This window comes from Lathamus discolor, chromosome 1 (assembly GCF_037157495.1).
Source record: "Lathamus discolor isolate bLatDis1 chromosome 1, bLatDis1.hap1, whole genome shotgun sequence".
In the NCBI taxonomy this organism is placed as follows: domain Eukaryota; kingdom Metazoa; phylum Chordata; class Aves; order Psittaciformes; family Psittacidae; genus Lathamus; species Lathamus discolor.
The window spans coordinates 88,212,693-88,228,314 of NC_088884.1; the positions used below are offsets into that span (position 1 = coordinate 88,212,693).

The window sequence follows — 15,622 nt, forward strand, 5'->3', positions numbered from 1 at the left end:
TACCAAACATTAGAATTGGATCAAGAACTATGAACCATACACATGAAAAAATAACCAAAGGTCACTCTAAATTCAGTACATCAATGTCAATCCAGTACGTTTCCAAAGAAACCATAACTGTGTTTTTTCACAAGTCTGAAGCAAACTGTTATTTCCAAAGAACACACTATTTGTATGAGTTCATTGGGTAGGGATGGGGAGAACTTCAAAGAAAGCCTCACAACCACTTCATGTCTCAAAGTGTACCTACTTAAGAGTAAGGCTACTCTCTCTATTGTAAGCACTAAACTTAAGTTCCTCTGGAACTGCATGATGATTCAAATGCAGCAGTTCTTAGTGGATTAGACATTCACTCTCTTCAATCACTGGCTACATCTTCAACTCATTTCAAAGCTGCTTTCTCCATTATTTTGGTGGAGAAGCAATTCTTAGAAATAGCCCTTACAATGAGCCAGTTAAAACTTAACTCCTTGGAGTTCCAACAGGGTTTTTTACTCTCGGGTTTTAAACTGTGCTGAAAAAGCACTACAGGTGCTTATCAAGTATGTGCTCTGTGAAGAGAAAATCCTCAGACAACTTTGTCCATAACACAACACTAGTAAAGGTACTGGTACTGCTGGGATGCCTCCAAATCTTACTCAGTGTGAAGCATAAAGACTTGCTCCTTGCACTTCTGAACACACACAAGCAGTTCTGGACTTGGGAGTGGGAGAAAAAGCGAGACCAGTTTAGTTCTCCCACTCAGCAGAGCTGCAGATGGGAAAAACAGACACATGGGGGGGAGGGCGGGGGAGAGAGCACAGAACTCTTGAGCATTTAAGACTTCACATACCAACTCACCTAAAATTATTAACTGCCTCAAAATAGCAGCTTTGAATCAGAGGCTTGCTTAATTCTTCCATGCCAATGCACCTGGCATAATTCATCTGAGAGAGAAGCATCAACTGCTCCTGCATCCCACAGAAAAGTCATGAAACAGCAAAATGCCTTGTTACTAACATAGATCCTGTAGCAAACTACAACTGGTGGTAAACTCATGTGTTGCTAATAAAAACCACCTAAATGTTGCATCATTTAGGCATTTTTTTTTTATATTTTTTTAATACCCTTTCCCCCCAGCTGGTAAATGATTTGGCAAGGGGCTGATCAGGAAACTGAAGTTATTAGTGAGGCTGAAGAAACTCACCAAGCTGTTATTTCCAGCCACTCCAAGCATGCAAGGATCTCGCAAGAAGAATGCAGATGCTTAACTCAGTAAGTGACAAATGCAGCACACATGTATCTGACACTGCCATTCCAAGTTTACACACTCACAGACCTCAGCCAAACAAGACCACACAAACTCATGCACAAGTGCTCAGAGACATTAACTGATGTCTTAACTACATATCTCAAGACTAGGTTTCAAAAGATGCTCAAACCCTGCCTACTTGTTCAGTCCAGTTTTGGTACTCCCAGGCTGTATGTTTTGATCCTTCTAGCAACTGACATAGCTACAACCACATACTAACATCAGCCTGTAAACATCATCACCCAATGGTTTGTGCAGAAACACATGACTAAGTCTTGGATTTTTCTGTACCTCCATCACTGTTTCCTTCTTCTGTTATGATATCCAGAAGTCTCTCAAAGGCATTCTCAAAGGCAACAATCTTCTGTATGGCTGCGTTACTTTTTGTCAATTGCTGTAACAACAGGACTCCCTTGACAGGTAGAGCAAAGAATAAATTAAACTTAATTTTACTAGAACTATATTGCTTTTCCTAAGTCACAGCTCTTAGAAGGAAAGTAAATCAGCAACATAATCCTGTCCAGAATCTCTGTACTTCAAAACAGAAGCACAGTACTGTTAAAAAAGACACTAAGCAGCTATAAAGAAGAGAGAATGAACTTGTAAAGCACCTCATCTCTTTTGTAATAATCTGAGCATTTTGACAGCTAATCAGGAAAAAGGAAAGACTGCAATGAACCTGACAGAAGGTGAAGAGAAACACTAGCTAACATACTATGAAAACCCTGCACAAGCGTCAGTGTTCGCATTAAATATCCAGTAATGGCTTGCCTTTGTTATGAGGACTGTAGCCTGACATCCAAAGGCCACACAGCTCAGCTGTGGAGTGAAACATTACCAATTAGCGACCACAATAATTTCTTCACATGTATTTGTTTAGCTTAATTCAAATTCTGCACAAGTATATGCAATTCAGGTGCCAGTTACTTTTTATGAAGAGAATAAACCACCTTTGTTCTGTACTTACATCATTTCGTATAACCTCCCTAGAGTCTGCTAGTAAATCCATGAGTCTGGAAACACCTGCAAGAAACGCATAAAGAGCAAGCATAAAGAGGTGAAGCCCCTCCAGCCCTTTGCCATGGTATTTGCAGAGCCTCTAGCTTCAAAAGTTTATCAGCACGAAACTCAGCCACTCACCCATAGGGCTGACAAGAATTATCTGCTGCACTTGAGGTCCTTGCTGCTTTAAAAGAGATGTAAGGAGTTTCACTCCAGGCCAGCGAACATGGAAATCAAATTCCTGCAAAGATGAAGGACATCAAGTAATAAATTCCTCAGTATTCATCTTCCTCTTCTAGATCCCAGTTATGAATAGACACCAAACAGATAAGAAATTTCACCTGCTGTCTACTTTCTTTTCCATCCATCCTATCACAGCACTCAGCCAGCAAGTCAAAACACTATCCTGTTCTTTGTATTTTATCGTCACCAAGTTGAACACCCAGCAGCTTCCTTTCCTCCCTCTCCTCCAGGGTAGCTTTCCAAGCTGTATCTTCTTTCTAAACACCAGTCAGTCTGATCCTGCAGGGATCAGCCTGTATTAACCAGAAATCCAAGAGAGAAAGAATAGGAAATTCTCCTGCATCTTCTTCCTATTACCAGAAAGTAGCAGCAGCTTCTCTTAAAACTGGGTCTTGTCATTTCTTGAGCTTTCTCTTGCTGACGAATCCATGAACAGACTTGACCAACCACAACAAACCTCTGGGCTCCCCAGGTCATCTCAAACTCATTCAACTGACCTGTTCATCCACGTCATCTCCAACCCCACATTCACCATGTCTAAGACTACCTCATATTTTACATAGGCTCCACTAGAAAGCCAAGAGAAAAGCTTTATCCATTAAGGTCATCTCCTGGTACAGCATGATATGTCTCTCAGTATTCCAAGTATAATATTACTACTCACCTCCACAAGAGTCAGCAAGAGTGTGACATTTTCGTGCTGTTTAATGAATATCTCTGTGAACTGACTCCCCAAATCATCAACTTTTGTTAAGTTTTCTTCTATAATAGTAAAAACAATGTATTACAACACATGATTGGAAGAACTTCAGGTCATTGTAATTTTTGTTCTTAAAGTAGGGCCATCAGAGACAGAAAGGTCTAGAGTCACTGCTATAATGTTCATTACTCTCAAAACACTGACACAAGCTTTACGCAAAAGAGAAAAAAAACTACATTACTCTAACCATGACTTTCATTGAAAGGTATTTTGTTTTAAAAATAGGAGGGAACCAGAAATCCACTAAAACTCATTTCAGTGTCAAAAGGAAAAAATGTTGTTCCCATTGATCACACTTCACTGCAGAGCCATAGCAAAGGCACTGCTGCTCATTTTTTACATCACATTGCACTACAGATCATGCACATGTACATTCATCCCTTGCTAGCTAAGGGCTAGCAGGCTCAAGAACAGCTTGAAGCTTAAAGCACAGAAAATATATGGTAAAGCTACTAAATTTCTGACCAGATCTGAAGGTCTGGTTTACTGAAGTGAAGGCAAAACAAGGCTTCTTCCTCCTGATTAAACTGCAGGATTTACAGGCTTAGCAAGGAGTCCCTAACAAACCATTAATAACTGAGCAGACATAGAAAGAGTCAGAGACCACACATAATCTTCCAAGTGTACCTTGTTAGGGGCATGGCAAAGCAAAGAAATCAAAGGACTCTGCTATAAAAATTTGGTGCTAAGAAAACAATTTTAATTCAACCAACCCAATTCAGACTATTGTCAATGGTGTTTTGCTGCAAGGTATCACTTTATAGTATCTCATGTTTGATTATTTCCAGCACAGGAAAGAGGTATTTGTTTGGCCTTTCAGACATCATAGAAAGGTTTGTCAGAGAGTAACTGATCATTGCTCTAACACAATGTGTGTGTATATATATATATATACACACACACATACATATTTGTATGGTGTCCCTGCCTATGGCAGAAGGGTTGGAACTAGACGATTTTTCAGGTCCTTTCCAACCCTAATTATTCTATGATTCTATATTTTGTTCTTGAAACAGGCTTATCAGTAGGTAGCTTACAAGAGGGAGAGAGAAGCAGCACCTACCTGCTGCCTTCTTTTTTAGCTGCAGAAACTAGGAAAGACTATCAAAAGATGACAAAAGAGAGGACAGGCTGTGTGCAAAACTAGCTCTGGCACAAATCACCTAGCAGAACACGAGTCCCACAGTGAGCAATCTGAGGCTGAGAAGCTCAGAGTCTGGCTCACTCCTGGTTCACAGGAGTAAATTAAAACCTCAGGTAAGCCACTGCCACATAAGTTTGGCTGCTGCACTTGCTACTATAAGGAGAAACTCAGCTGAGAAACATACCCAGACTACAGGCGCTGCAGCTTGCTGCAAACCAAGAAAAGCCCATAAACCTGCACTTTTTTTTCCTTTAGATGCTCAAGTCAAAATATTTCACTTGGAATTTCCCTGTGAGCTGTGACTGAATATCTTGTCCTTTATCCAGGATCTCACCCAAGTCCTTTAACTCAGCTACAGAGTGCAAGTGTTTGAATTATGGATTCCACCTAATCCCAACTCTTGTCCTTGCCCAAGTTTCAGGTGCTAAGGCAAAGCCTGAGCAGTACACACAACTCAGCCTCTTACTAGTTTGCTGTAGTTTTTATTCATGCCAAAAGCTTGACTCTAGGTCAGGATAGTTAGGATTAACTTAGAAAAGAACCAAATTAAAGTTGTCTTTTTACTTTCCTCTCAATTCTAGCTTTATTTTAATCAGTATTTCTTGTACTGATTTCTTCATTTAAAAAAAAGAGACGAGCCAAGCAGAAACTGGCAAACTGCATCTTCTATTTATGTGGATACACCACAGATCTTGCAACCAGATTTTTCCCCATAATTACTCTTTTCATCTACACATTGACAGGGCTCAAATAAAGAGAACAACTTCTATCCACTAAGATTAGCTCGTAATGATTCAGTAAGAAACAGCACTGCAAACTGGAATTTAATCTTAACACATTACATGCTTTGTGATAAAACCAGTTTACAAAAGGAGAACATACACAGTGTTAGTGGAAACTTACGGTAGAAGGGAACACTGGATTTTAACATGCACTGCTTAAAAGAGACACTGTGAAGGATGTGATATGCAGCTCATGCCTATGTGTCCAACTTCAGGGCTTCTTGAAAACAGAAGCTCTAGTCACAAAACTTTTGCCCATTAAAATCTTATCAGTTCCGAAGCTGCATGCTTTCATGACATCCTAAACAGGAATTTATCAGTATCACAATCTCAGGAGATCAGCTGGCATTCCAACATGCCCAAATAACCCAAGAAATAAAACTGGGTAGGCACTTCAGCTCTAAATGACATGTAGAAGTTTTCACCAAGCTCTAACCCAAGTCCTTACAGTGTCCTTTTTAAACAACAGTGTTACAGGTGTGAGCAGCAACCATGTCTAAAAGTGCCATATTTATATAAGTAAAGGTTCTTTTACCTTCAGAATCATCTGTCAATGCAGATAAGAGAAAAAGAAACAAGAGAAAGGTTTACAAGTTGAATAGCTTTCCAAACAGCATAACCAATAGCAGCATAAGCTCAGATTTTCAAAGTGGCCACCCTAGCTTTGTACAGCAGCAACTACTCCTTCGAGTAGTTCTTATGAAGGTAGCCAAACTAAACCACCCCATAACTCTTTCAACACTGGCGATATCACATACATAACTCAAGTTTGTCAATTCTTTGCTCATTCTAAGAGACTGCTAATAATGTGAATTTTCATGTCCATCTACCCAAAAGCAGAACAGAACAAGCCTTTTTATTTGTTGATGTTTTCCTCTTAAAAGCTTGGAAAGCAGGTCTACAGCCATTTCGCTTAGAAACAGTTTCCCAGACTAGCTGTATAGTGTCTACTTCTACATTTAACTGTCCTGGGAAGAACAGGCATAGTCTCCTTTTCCAGTCCCACTGTGGCATTTTAGAAAAAGGCTGTCACCCTTATACATAGCCACCTTACCACAGGCTCCTGAGATCTCTCTCTGTATCACACAGTAGTGTCCCATCTGACAGTAAGTCAGAACTGCCCTTTCCCTATACAAAGAATTGCTTTATTCTTTATTTACAAACTAGAAAAACCAATTCATTATTCTGTTCCAACCTAGCTGCTTTTCATAGAACATAATTTTTTATATTAATAAGCAAGAGATCCAAAGCAAGAGATCCAATACTACTTTAACGCCAGCTGTGTACAACACGATTTTTAGCACTGTCTTAACAGCTACACAATAACAAAGCAAGTCTCAGCATTAGTAAATCACAGGGCATTACAATTTATGGTTTGAACAAAACCACCAAAGGAAGCACCTCCACAGTTAGTACAGCTATTGCTACCAAGCACTTACCTTGCTCCTCCTCTTCTAGGTCATTCGATATTACATTGTAGAGAGTGTCCAAGGCATAGCCAATTATTTCAGAATCTGAACTGCAAATAAAAGAACCACTTTTCTTTAATTACTTATTTCCAACTACTCTTACAACACAGGCAGTTCCCTTGGCAGCATAAGATCAAGTGAGAAAGACTGATGTTGACAGACATTTCATACCATGTAACCATAAGCTGTCTGATCCCTGAATGGAGTCAAACTCCCTTTCCCAGTTCCATTCCCTCAGGTGGCCACATCCGGAAAGTCTGGTGACTTAAGGTGACTGCAGAAAGCTTCACTGTCAGCATGTCTCCCATTTCCTGAGTCATTCCTTCCAACCTGCTCCTCAAGTATACCAGGAGAAATGTCTGGGAGGGATTTAGACCACATCCCAGAAAGTCACCCAAGGGAGCAGCAGATGAGCTTCAGCACCAACCCAGGAAGGACCCTCCCTGCCACCCCATCAGTGGGAACCAGGGGCTGAAAGCTTGTGCTCCACATGACTGCAGTAAGTTTGGGATTCTCCCAAACAGGCCAGCCTGTGTCACCAACTCGGGCTACATCCAGTTATTAAGGGGTTTTGAACTTCAGGCACCCCCAGGAAACTGCTGGGCAGCCAGTCCAACCCTAAAGCATTATTAGTACACCTGCTTACACCAAGACTTTTCTCTTAATAAGCCCTGTTTTAAGACAGACCTGTTTCTTCTGCACTATGAAGACCAAGCAATCTGTAAATCCTATGTTACAACACGGTTCAAGAGTTGAAGGGGAATGTAACTGTTTTTGTTCCTTGCTTTATTGCTTATCAACCAGAAAAGTGTGAAAGCACAGCTGGCCAAAAACCAAAATAATAAAACCTAACATCACAAAGGAAGGCATCTCAGAGTGCAGAAGAACTCTCCTCACAGTTCTTTACATATCTTGCCCAAGCATCAGAAGAGCACACTGTCAGAACAAGACCTCTCAGTCAAACTTCTAAGTGTTTACTTTCACTGATCTCTAAGGCACACAAAGCAAGGGCCAAAGATTAGCTTGCATGGTAAGAAGCTCCTAAGCAGGTTCAGAGTAAAGGCCTACAAACCAACCTAACCAGCAATCTTAAAAACCAAGCCTTAATTAAGGCCAGGTATCTCTGCTAGACCACTAAAGATGACAGACCTTGAGTAGTTGTTGCAACCAAGAAAACTGGAGATGCCTCAAGGTGATCCACCAGGTGTGAGAAGATACGGTGGAGCAACTGATACCTGCACTTCCTGTGCCACTAAAGGAAGGGCTTTAGCAAGCTGTCAAAGTGACATCTAACTTCCCTTTCTATGAGTGACACCAAATCAAAAGCTAGAAATCGGACATCAGTGTAGTTTGTTCTTTGACCTTGGGTTTTGAATTGAATCCTTGTCCTACTGATGTCCTCCCAGGACACTGGCATTTTTCCTCAGTGTGTCACTCAGCTCATACCACCTGCTCTTAAGCTGGGCTTTAATAGACACGAAAGGGGGAAAAAGTATCTCCTCTGCCAAACTGTTAGCCAAAGCAGGTAAAGCAAGCTTTTACTCCATGAACACTGTCACATTGAGAAGGTAGGCTTGGACTTCCAGCCTGCTTATGTTTTCCTGTTATTGACATTTTAGTTCTTCAACACAATACCACAAGGCCTGTGATTTCCTTTTCATGTCAGTGAAAGAATTTCACATCTGAAAAACACATAGAAATTACTTCCTGGAGACTTAAAATGCAAGCTTCAGCCTTGCTTTCTTTCTCCCTTTTTAGGGACATCACAGCAGCTACAGAAGGATAAGCAAATTTTACACACACGTGGTAAAAGCAGGCCTTGTTTCTCTTGTCACAAGAGGAGCACATCACGGAAGGAGGACATCAACATCTTTGCTGTTCACTGCCTTGCTACCATCTGCTGTTCACCACATACAACATTTTTAGTGAATATTCTGTTCAGACTGAAGCTGTGCAGCTTTGGCTCTGTAGTGAAAAGCAGCCAAGAAATACACTTCCAGCCTCTCACACATCCATAAATGATACAGCCTTTATCCAACACAACAATCCAGCAGAAACCACTTCAGACATCTTGTGTCCTGGTGCTTTCCTGTGGCACTTGGCCAAAGCATCAGTGCCACACTCCCTGAGCTCACACACAATAGAAGAGACCTAGGGAAGCAAAGGCACCATGTATTGTCCTGCCCAGGTAGGATGCTTCCAAGATGCTTTTACCTATTCTCCTAACACTATGGTATTTCACTTGTCCCAGTAGAGACAAGCATCATCTATACTGGAAAGACACACATAGAACGGCGGAATGTTTCTATCATGTCATCGATCACAGCATGCCTAGAGAGGAGGGCATTTTATTACCCCTAAAAACTCAAGTCATGCTACAGCTATGAAAGGGGTAGTGACATTTGTATTATCTCTTACACAGGTTTTAATGAGAAGCATATTACAACACAAAAATTTGGAACTAATAGCACAAAAATAAATGAGGTTTGTGCCTTATGAAAACAATTCTTTCTCTCAGGTTCACGTTAGGTTTCAGACTATTAAGAACTGTCACAGTGAAATGCAAAAACTTTGTTCCATCAGTAAAAACAAAGCAGTTCAAGATCAAGCAGGCTTCCCAGTCTGGTACCTCTCTCACACCAACAGTTAAATGGTACTGGTCTTTTCTGAAGCCAGTGCCCAAATAATCCCTGGTGGGATGTGGCAACATCTAGGCAGCAAGTCAGGAAAAGTCCTCTTGCAGATCACAGTTCGTACTTCATATTGCAAAATAAACATACAGCCTATGAACACTGGCATGTATAAAAGTCTGGAGCATTTAAAGGCTGACTTAGGAGCTTTGTCTGGCTCCAAGGTAGTTGACACTCATAGCTGAAAAACTAGTGCAAGAAGTCCACCTTCTACAGAACAAGTTCTAAGCATTCAGGCAGGAAAGGGAGCTTAAGACAATGTACAAGTAAACTGTGTGTAAACAAGTGGAATGACATGTTCATTTAGAAGTGGTGTATTTCTGTTCCAGGATAAATAATTAAAAGCAACAGTCTAAGATCTGAGACAGAAATAAGAACAGGCTACAAGTGGCGCTCACCATTTCAGCACAGCCAGGCCTTCTCAGACAGCCTTTTTACTCAAGGACTACATAATAAAAGTTGACATAATTCTCAGAAAAGAACTGTGCTATCCTACTCGACTCAGAAGGTCTTAAAACCAAATGGCTTTTTGATTAGAGACTGCTTTCACAATGAGCTGCTTCACATTAGGTAATACCCAAGTCTTACCAGCAAAGTTGCTTCTATTTTGCATATTACTAACACATATTCCAGCAAGACAAATGCTGCTGAAGATCAGGCAGTTGTGCATCTTGAGCTATTCCATTAATCTGGGGTAATTACATAATAGGAAAGCACTTGTTCTATTCTCACGTTACAGTACTTTGTACACCAGCTCTCCTTTCCACACACACACTCAGAACCAAGGAATTCAGAGACCCATGCCTGCTTCTGGCTCCTCCCCATAATTCTTTCCAACCAAGCACCTGCAAAAAAAGGCTGGAGACCAGATAAAAGCCCAACCAAGCTTTGCTTCTACTCACCCAGGAACTAAGAAGGGAATCCCAGTGGATGAGGTTCACGTTCTGGTGCACACAAGACACAGCAACTATAGGCATACACCCCAAACAACAGGCAGACAGGTGCATAACATCTCAACCACCATAAGATAACAACCATCAGAAGCTTCATGGCCAAAGAGTCACCTCAGGCGCCCAGTCACCCATCCTCAGGCCAACCTAACATGACTGAAAATACACACTTCCCACCTCTGCAAAGCTAAGCTGCAGAGAAAAACAGAAGTCACTATCTGGACTTCAGCATTCCATTTTCCTGGTCCCTTCACATGTCTAATCAAATTAAACCTTCTCTAATCTTAAAACTTACTGCAACAATCAGTGTACAGAAGTAGCATACATGAGTCACTCACATGAATGCAGTAACATGTGAGAAGACAACCCGAGTCTGTGATTGACTTCTGTTTTCTCTGGTTGCATTGCTGCTTCTTAGACATAATCTTAAGCAGCTGCAATGCAAAAAAGAAAACAGAGGACAGGAGGCGGAAATGAGCATTTGCCACTTCTACAGAAAGCTTCAGGGCACCCGAGGTAGACAGTGAAAGGTGCAAAGAGCACACCTGTGGGCACACATGGAACAGCAGGGATGGCACAGCAGCACTCTCCGTCAGACCTCTATCCTCACAGTTCAGCAAGCCCCTCAGCTGAGCCTGCCACTCATTTACCAACCACTTATTCTGATGAGCTGGCTGTGGTTTGTATTCCTGAAACTAAAAGTCCCCAAAGCCTTACCTCTACAACCACTGACACCAAGCAGTGCACTCACACCACCTGTAACACATAGCTGAACTGAGCAGACATGTAACCTTCCCTTTTACCACCTGCATCCTACAAGCCAGACATTCATTTTTAACTGCCCAACCAATGGAAAGGAAGTGACAGAACTCACCTAGACAGCTCTTCACATCTGGCAAGGAAGGCCACCACCAGCAGCCTTTGGCTGAGCACAGCAGAACTTCTTCACATATATACCTTATGCAAAGCAAGATGCCTCCTTCCAGATACTGAACTGCTGCTTTCCCAATTCTCCTTTGTCTCAACACTAGGAGACACCCTCCTACTTCCCATGTGCACACATGTAACTATGCCACATATGCCCTTATGACTGGCCTTCTATGTATGTATTTACCACCTTCATGTTCAAATGAAGGCTAAAAGACCTTCACACAACACTCACCTACCAAAACACCAGGAACACGTGCTATTTGAACCTTCAATCAACACAAGCAAGTTCCAAGTTCCAACATGTGGTTACCAACAAGTACACCAATGCAGTCAATTGCAGGAAAAGATGGAGAGCAAAGTTGGGTTTTTTTCAGACACTGGATTGCATAAAACTACACTGTGGTCCACATGAAGGATTTAAACTAGTGTCATCTGGCTTACCAGCAACCAGCTTTTGTATTTACTCGAGTACTTCAAATTAAATGCCTGCATTACTCCCTATGACAGGGCTATTCTACCAGTTCACTGGATGACACACGCTTGAGAAAACACAGATTTGCTGCCTTCACTCTTCTGCTCTTAATCCTGGCTAGTTCACCTTGTGCCCAGTAGCAGGCTGATTCATGTTATGTCAAATCCTGTGTTTAACGAACATTGTCATTTTGAGTTCCCTTTTTCACAGCAGTGGAAAGAGACCACTAAGGAACAGTGAGATACACTAAAGTTATCACCTTTACTCTGGAACTGGTCTTTCAGTCCCTCATCTGAGTTACTGGAATTCAGCTCTTTTCACCTCGAAATAGACTCTAGTTACCATCATAAAAGAAGCCTCCCCAATGGATGACTTGTTGGAACCCCAGCTTCATTAGTACAGCCAGGAAAAGCAGCATATGGGCGGGTGGGGAGGGGCGCTGCCAGCAAAGGCATGCTTACCGGTCTGTCTGGAGAACGTGGATGAGATGTTCCATCGCCTGCGTGCCCACCTCCAACCGGTACTTCTGTTTAGAGAAAGACTGAGTAGTTAGTGGTCTAGCCTAAAGTCCAAACGTGGCTTTGAAAAAATTCATCACAACACTACTACAAACCCCCTTGGCTCTTCAGGACACCGGGTGATTACCTTGGATAAAGATTTAAGGGCACGGACGGCATCCCTTCGGTCATCCAGTAACGTGGAAGAAGCTACACGGTCACACAGCTTCTGGATCTGGAAAAGCAGCGGGCGCGGGTGAACACAGACAAGGTCCCACTACCACAGCCCGGCTTGCCACCGCCCGGGCCAGTTACCGAATCCCACACGGATCCACGAGTCCCGCTCCCAGCGCGGGCAGCTGTCACGGCGCGGCCCCGTCCCAAACCGCCGCCGCAGCAGCCGAGAGGAACCCCCCGGCAGCTGGCTCCCGGCGAGACCCTGATCCGCCCACCCGGCCGGCCGGCCAGGCCCCGTCTGGCCACGCACGCCCCGCTCACCGTCTCGGCACCGGAGGGCTGTGGCCCGGCGCTGGGGCCGCCCATGACGCCCCACAAGAAGCTCATGGCGGCTCGACTCGGCTCAGCCGGCGGAGCCCGGCCCGCTTCGCCCCTGCCCCGGGCCCACCGCTCCCGCACAACCCGCCGCAGCTGCCCCCGCGGAGGAAGCAGCCACCGCGCCTGCGCCGAGACGTGGCGGCGACGTGGCCGGCTGGCGGGCGGGGCCGACTGGCCTCTGCCACCGAGCACCGCCGGGCGACTGCGCTTGCCACAGCGGGTGTCGGTGCGGTCCCGGGACCTCCGCCCTGCCAGCCGCCGCGGACCAAACGCGTCCCCCCTGTCATTACTAGCTTTATTAGGCCTTCGAAGGAGAACAGGAGGGAGCTCGGCCTCCGCTCCCCGAGCCGCCCCAGCTGACAGCGCGCTCTGCCGTCACTGCTTGCTTTCTCAGTAGGGGGAAAAATAAGCAATAGTGTGACCACCAGGGCATCTCGCACGGAGTTCTGCATTTCTTTCAGACCAAGCAACACATTCGCAGGGGCTGGGGGCATGAAGCTGATACCGGGAAATTACGGGGTAACATTGTGCCTGCTCGCTTAAGCAGTCGCTGTGCTTGGTGAAGCAGAACCGCAGGAGTCAAAGTTGCTAGAATGGTGAAGCAGAACTGTAGGAGTTACAGCTGGCAGGCAGAATTGTAGCAGGTAAGATTCACAGCTTAATATTTAAGACATTCTTGTTCAGTTGGTATCCTTAGAAAGAAAAGGAACAAAAGATAGCCAGAGTAACAAAATTTGCAAACTTGACAAGTTTCTGCTTTAAGGTACATAAAACCGGCTTGCACCAAACCTGAGGTTTGGATAGGAGCCGAAACCCTATTGAGCCTGCCTGAAAGCAAGAGGTTACCCGCGGTGATGAACTACAGGCCTTCATCCTCACGACCCCCTAACGACCACCACCAGGAGGCACTGCGCAGGCGCACCAATGGGACGGATGCCAGAAAGCTAATTATACTACTAGACGGGAATAGGTTTTGCATATGTATTAGGCGTGAAGCAATCTCATGTTTAGGTAATCATTGTATGTAATATAAACGAACTGAGTGGCAAAGGGGGGGCACGCATGCTCTTGGAGGAGCAATCCCCATGCACCTCAGCACTGAATAAAGCACACCTACTTTACAACTCCAACGAGTTGTGAAGTCTACCCATGTATCAAACCTGCCTCAAAACTACTCCTGTAACCCATCTACCCCCGGCATCTCAGGGTCTGTCTGTCTAGAACAACCCCAAGAGGAACCCTAAGGCTTGGAAATCAGAAACAGTCCTAGAGCAGAGGACTAAGCAGCTATGTTTTTTTCAGAGGCTGATCTGCTGCAGCACTCACTCTCCCTGCTCAGGAACTACAGCCATGAGCCAGCACTCCCAGCACTCCAACTGGCCCAGCCCTACTCATGGAGACCCACAGGATTTTCAGCTTGGCACAGGTTTCTTTTCTTATGTTCCTTTTTTTTTTTTCATACATATCAAATTACAGCCGATTTTATAGCAACAATAGCAAATTAAGCCAGAAATTGTGACAGAAAGTCACTCATCTGACTCAGGACTAAAACCAGTTTGTTCCGTTCCAGGGAGAAAACCCCTCTCTCACTGTGATTTAAATTAGGAGCTTTGGGAATTTTATTTTCCCTATTAACTAAACAATGAAATCAATATTTTAAATTTAAATACATACTTGAAAAGTAATAATTTTCTCTTTCCATGTTCAAAAAGCTATTTGTTTCCCATATAATGACATAAAAAAAAAATCTCTAAAAAGATGAGCAATCACAGCAGTCATTGCAGAACAGGCTTTTGTCAGACCATTGTTCATTTCTAACTGGATTTCTTGTCACATCAACGACACAGCCCTGAGCACTGCATCCTTCAGCAGCTGCACCAAACCCTTCAACCTAATTACATGAAAATGCAGAGCTATCACATCTCCGCAATACCTCAGCCCCTGCTAACTCAGCTCCCTGCTGCCTTGCTTTCCCCCTTTGAGGGAAGCACCTTTGCTAGGTAGCTGCCTTCTCCCCGGCATGACCTCCCATAACAGGCCAGAAGACCCAGAGTTTGAACCCCCATCCGCAAAGCACAGACTGCCACCAGGAGCCTGCTGGGATTCTCCCTCTCCCCTGACCCTGGTTTTCCCCACGCAGACACCACCTGCCACACAGCCCAGAAGGGTTCCTACCTCACTGCGCAGCCTTCATTGAGGTTTACTGGCCAAATAACTAGGTGCAATCACAGCCAAGTCCTGCTTGGTGAGTGCCAGCAGGGGCAAGCCAGCCTCAGTTGCAGCACACACACCTAATGCTGACTTTATGCCAGCTACCCCACAGCACAGAACCTGGAGTGGCCCAGTAAAAGAGACACGGGTTTTTCATTGACGAAAAGATCCCCTCCTAAACCAACAAGCCTTGGACACCATAAGGGTTAAGGAAGGCTTCCCCTTCCCAGCAGGGAGTGCTGAAGGCACTTGTCTTCCTGGGCAAGTATATACACATAGCAGAACTCATTGGCAATGCTCAAGTAGGGCATGAAGAGAAAAACCAAGTTTTTTTCCACAGAGTTCTTTACTCCAAAGTACTTTGTATATCCATCCTGACCTGTACAGCCTCAGGCACAGAAAATGATTTGCTTCTGAGAAAGGCATTTGAGGTGCCAGAACTGCTAAAGACATCTGAGGTGGGGATGTCGCTGTCTGCTCAAACATGGAGTTTGGAAACATGATACACTCCAAAGTCCAGCTCCTGCCACTATGGAGAGGAATTGTTTGATTTTTGACCAACAACTACTGATTACTTCAGGCCTCAGCATAACTCCAAAGACTGCTCCGGTTCAGTGAGGAGCTCT

At 44.0% G+C, this 15,622-nt stretch overlaps 1 protein-coding gene across 4 annotated transcripts in view; it reads right to left on the reverse strand.

Moving 5' to 3' along the window:
• The window catches only part of USO1 (USO1 vesicle transport factor), a 30,618-nt gene extending 17,730 nt beyond the window's left edge, over positions 1-12,888 (reverse strand). For 2 of the 4 annotated variants that reach the window (XM_065685329.1, XM_065685310.1), the window contains exons 1-9: positions 12,729-12,888; positions 12,379-12,465; positions 12,195-12,259; positions 6,662-6,741; positions 5,758-5,769; positions 3,201-3,298; positions 2,432-2,534; positions 2,259-2,314; positions 1,583-1,703 (exon numbers count right to left, since the gene is read on the reverse strand). In XM_065685329.1, the coding sequence (XP_065541401.1) occupies positions 1,583-1,703; positions 2,259-2,314; positions 2,432-2,534; positions 3,201-3,298; positions 5,758-5,769; positions 6,662-6,741; positions 12,195-12,259; positions 12,379-12,465; positions 12,729-12,794 (688 nt within the window). In that variant the 5' untranslated portion in view covers positions 12,795-12,888. The remainder of the gene's footprint in view (positions 1-1,582; positions 1,704-2,258; positions 2,315-2,431; positions 2,535-3,200; positions 3,299-5,757; positions 5,770-6,661; positions 6,742-12,194; positions 12,260-12,378; positions 12,466-12,728) is intronic. The other 2 variants (XM_065685338.1, XM_065685318.1) reach the window with 1 other exon arrangement.
• Positions 12,889-15,622: the final 2,734 nt, after the last annotated feature.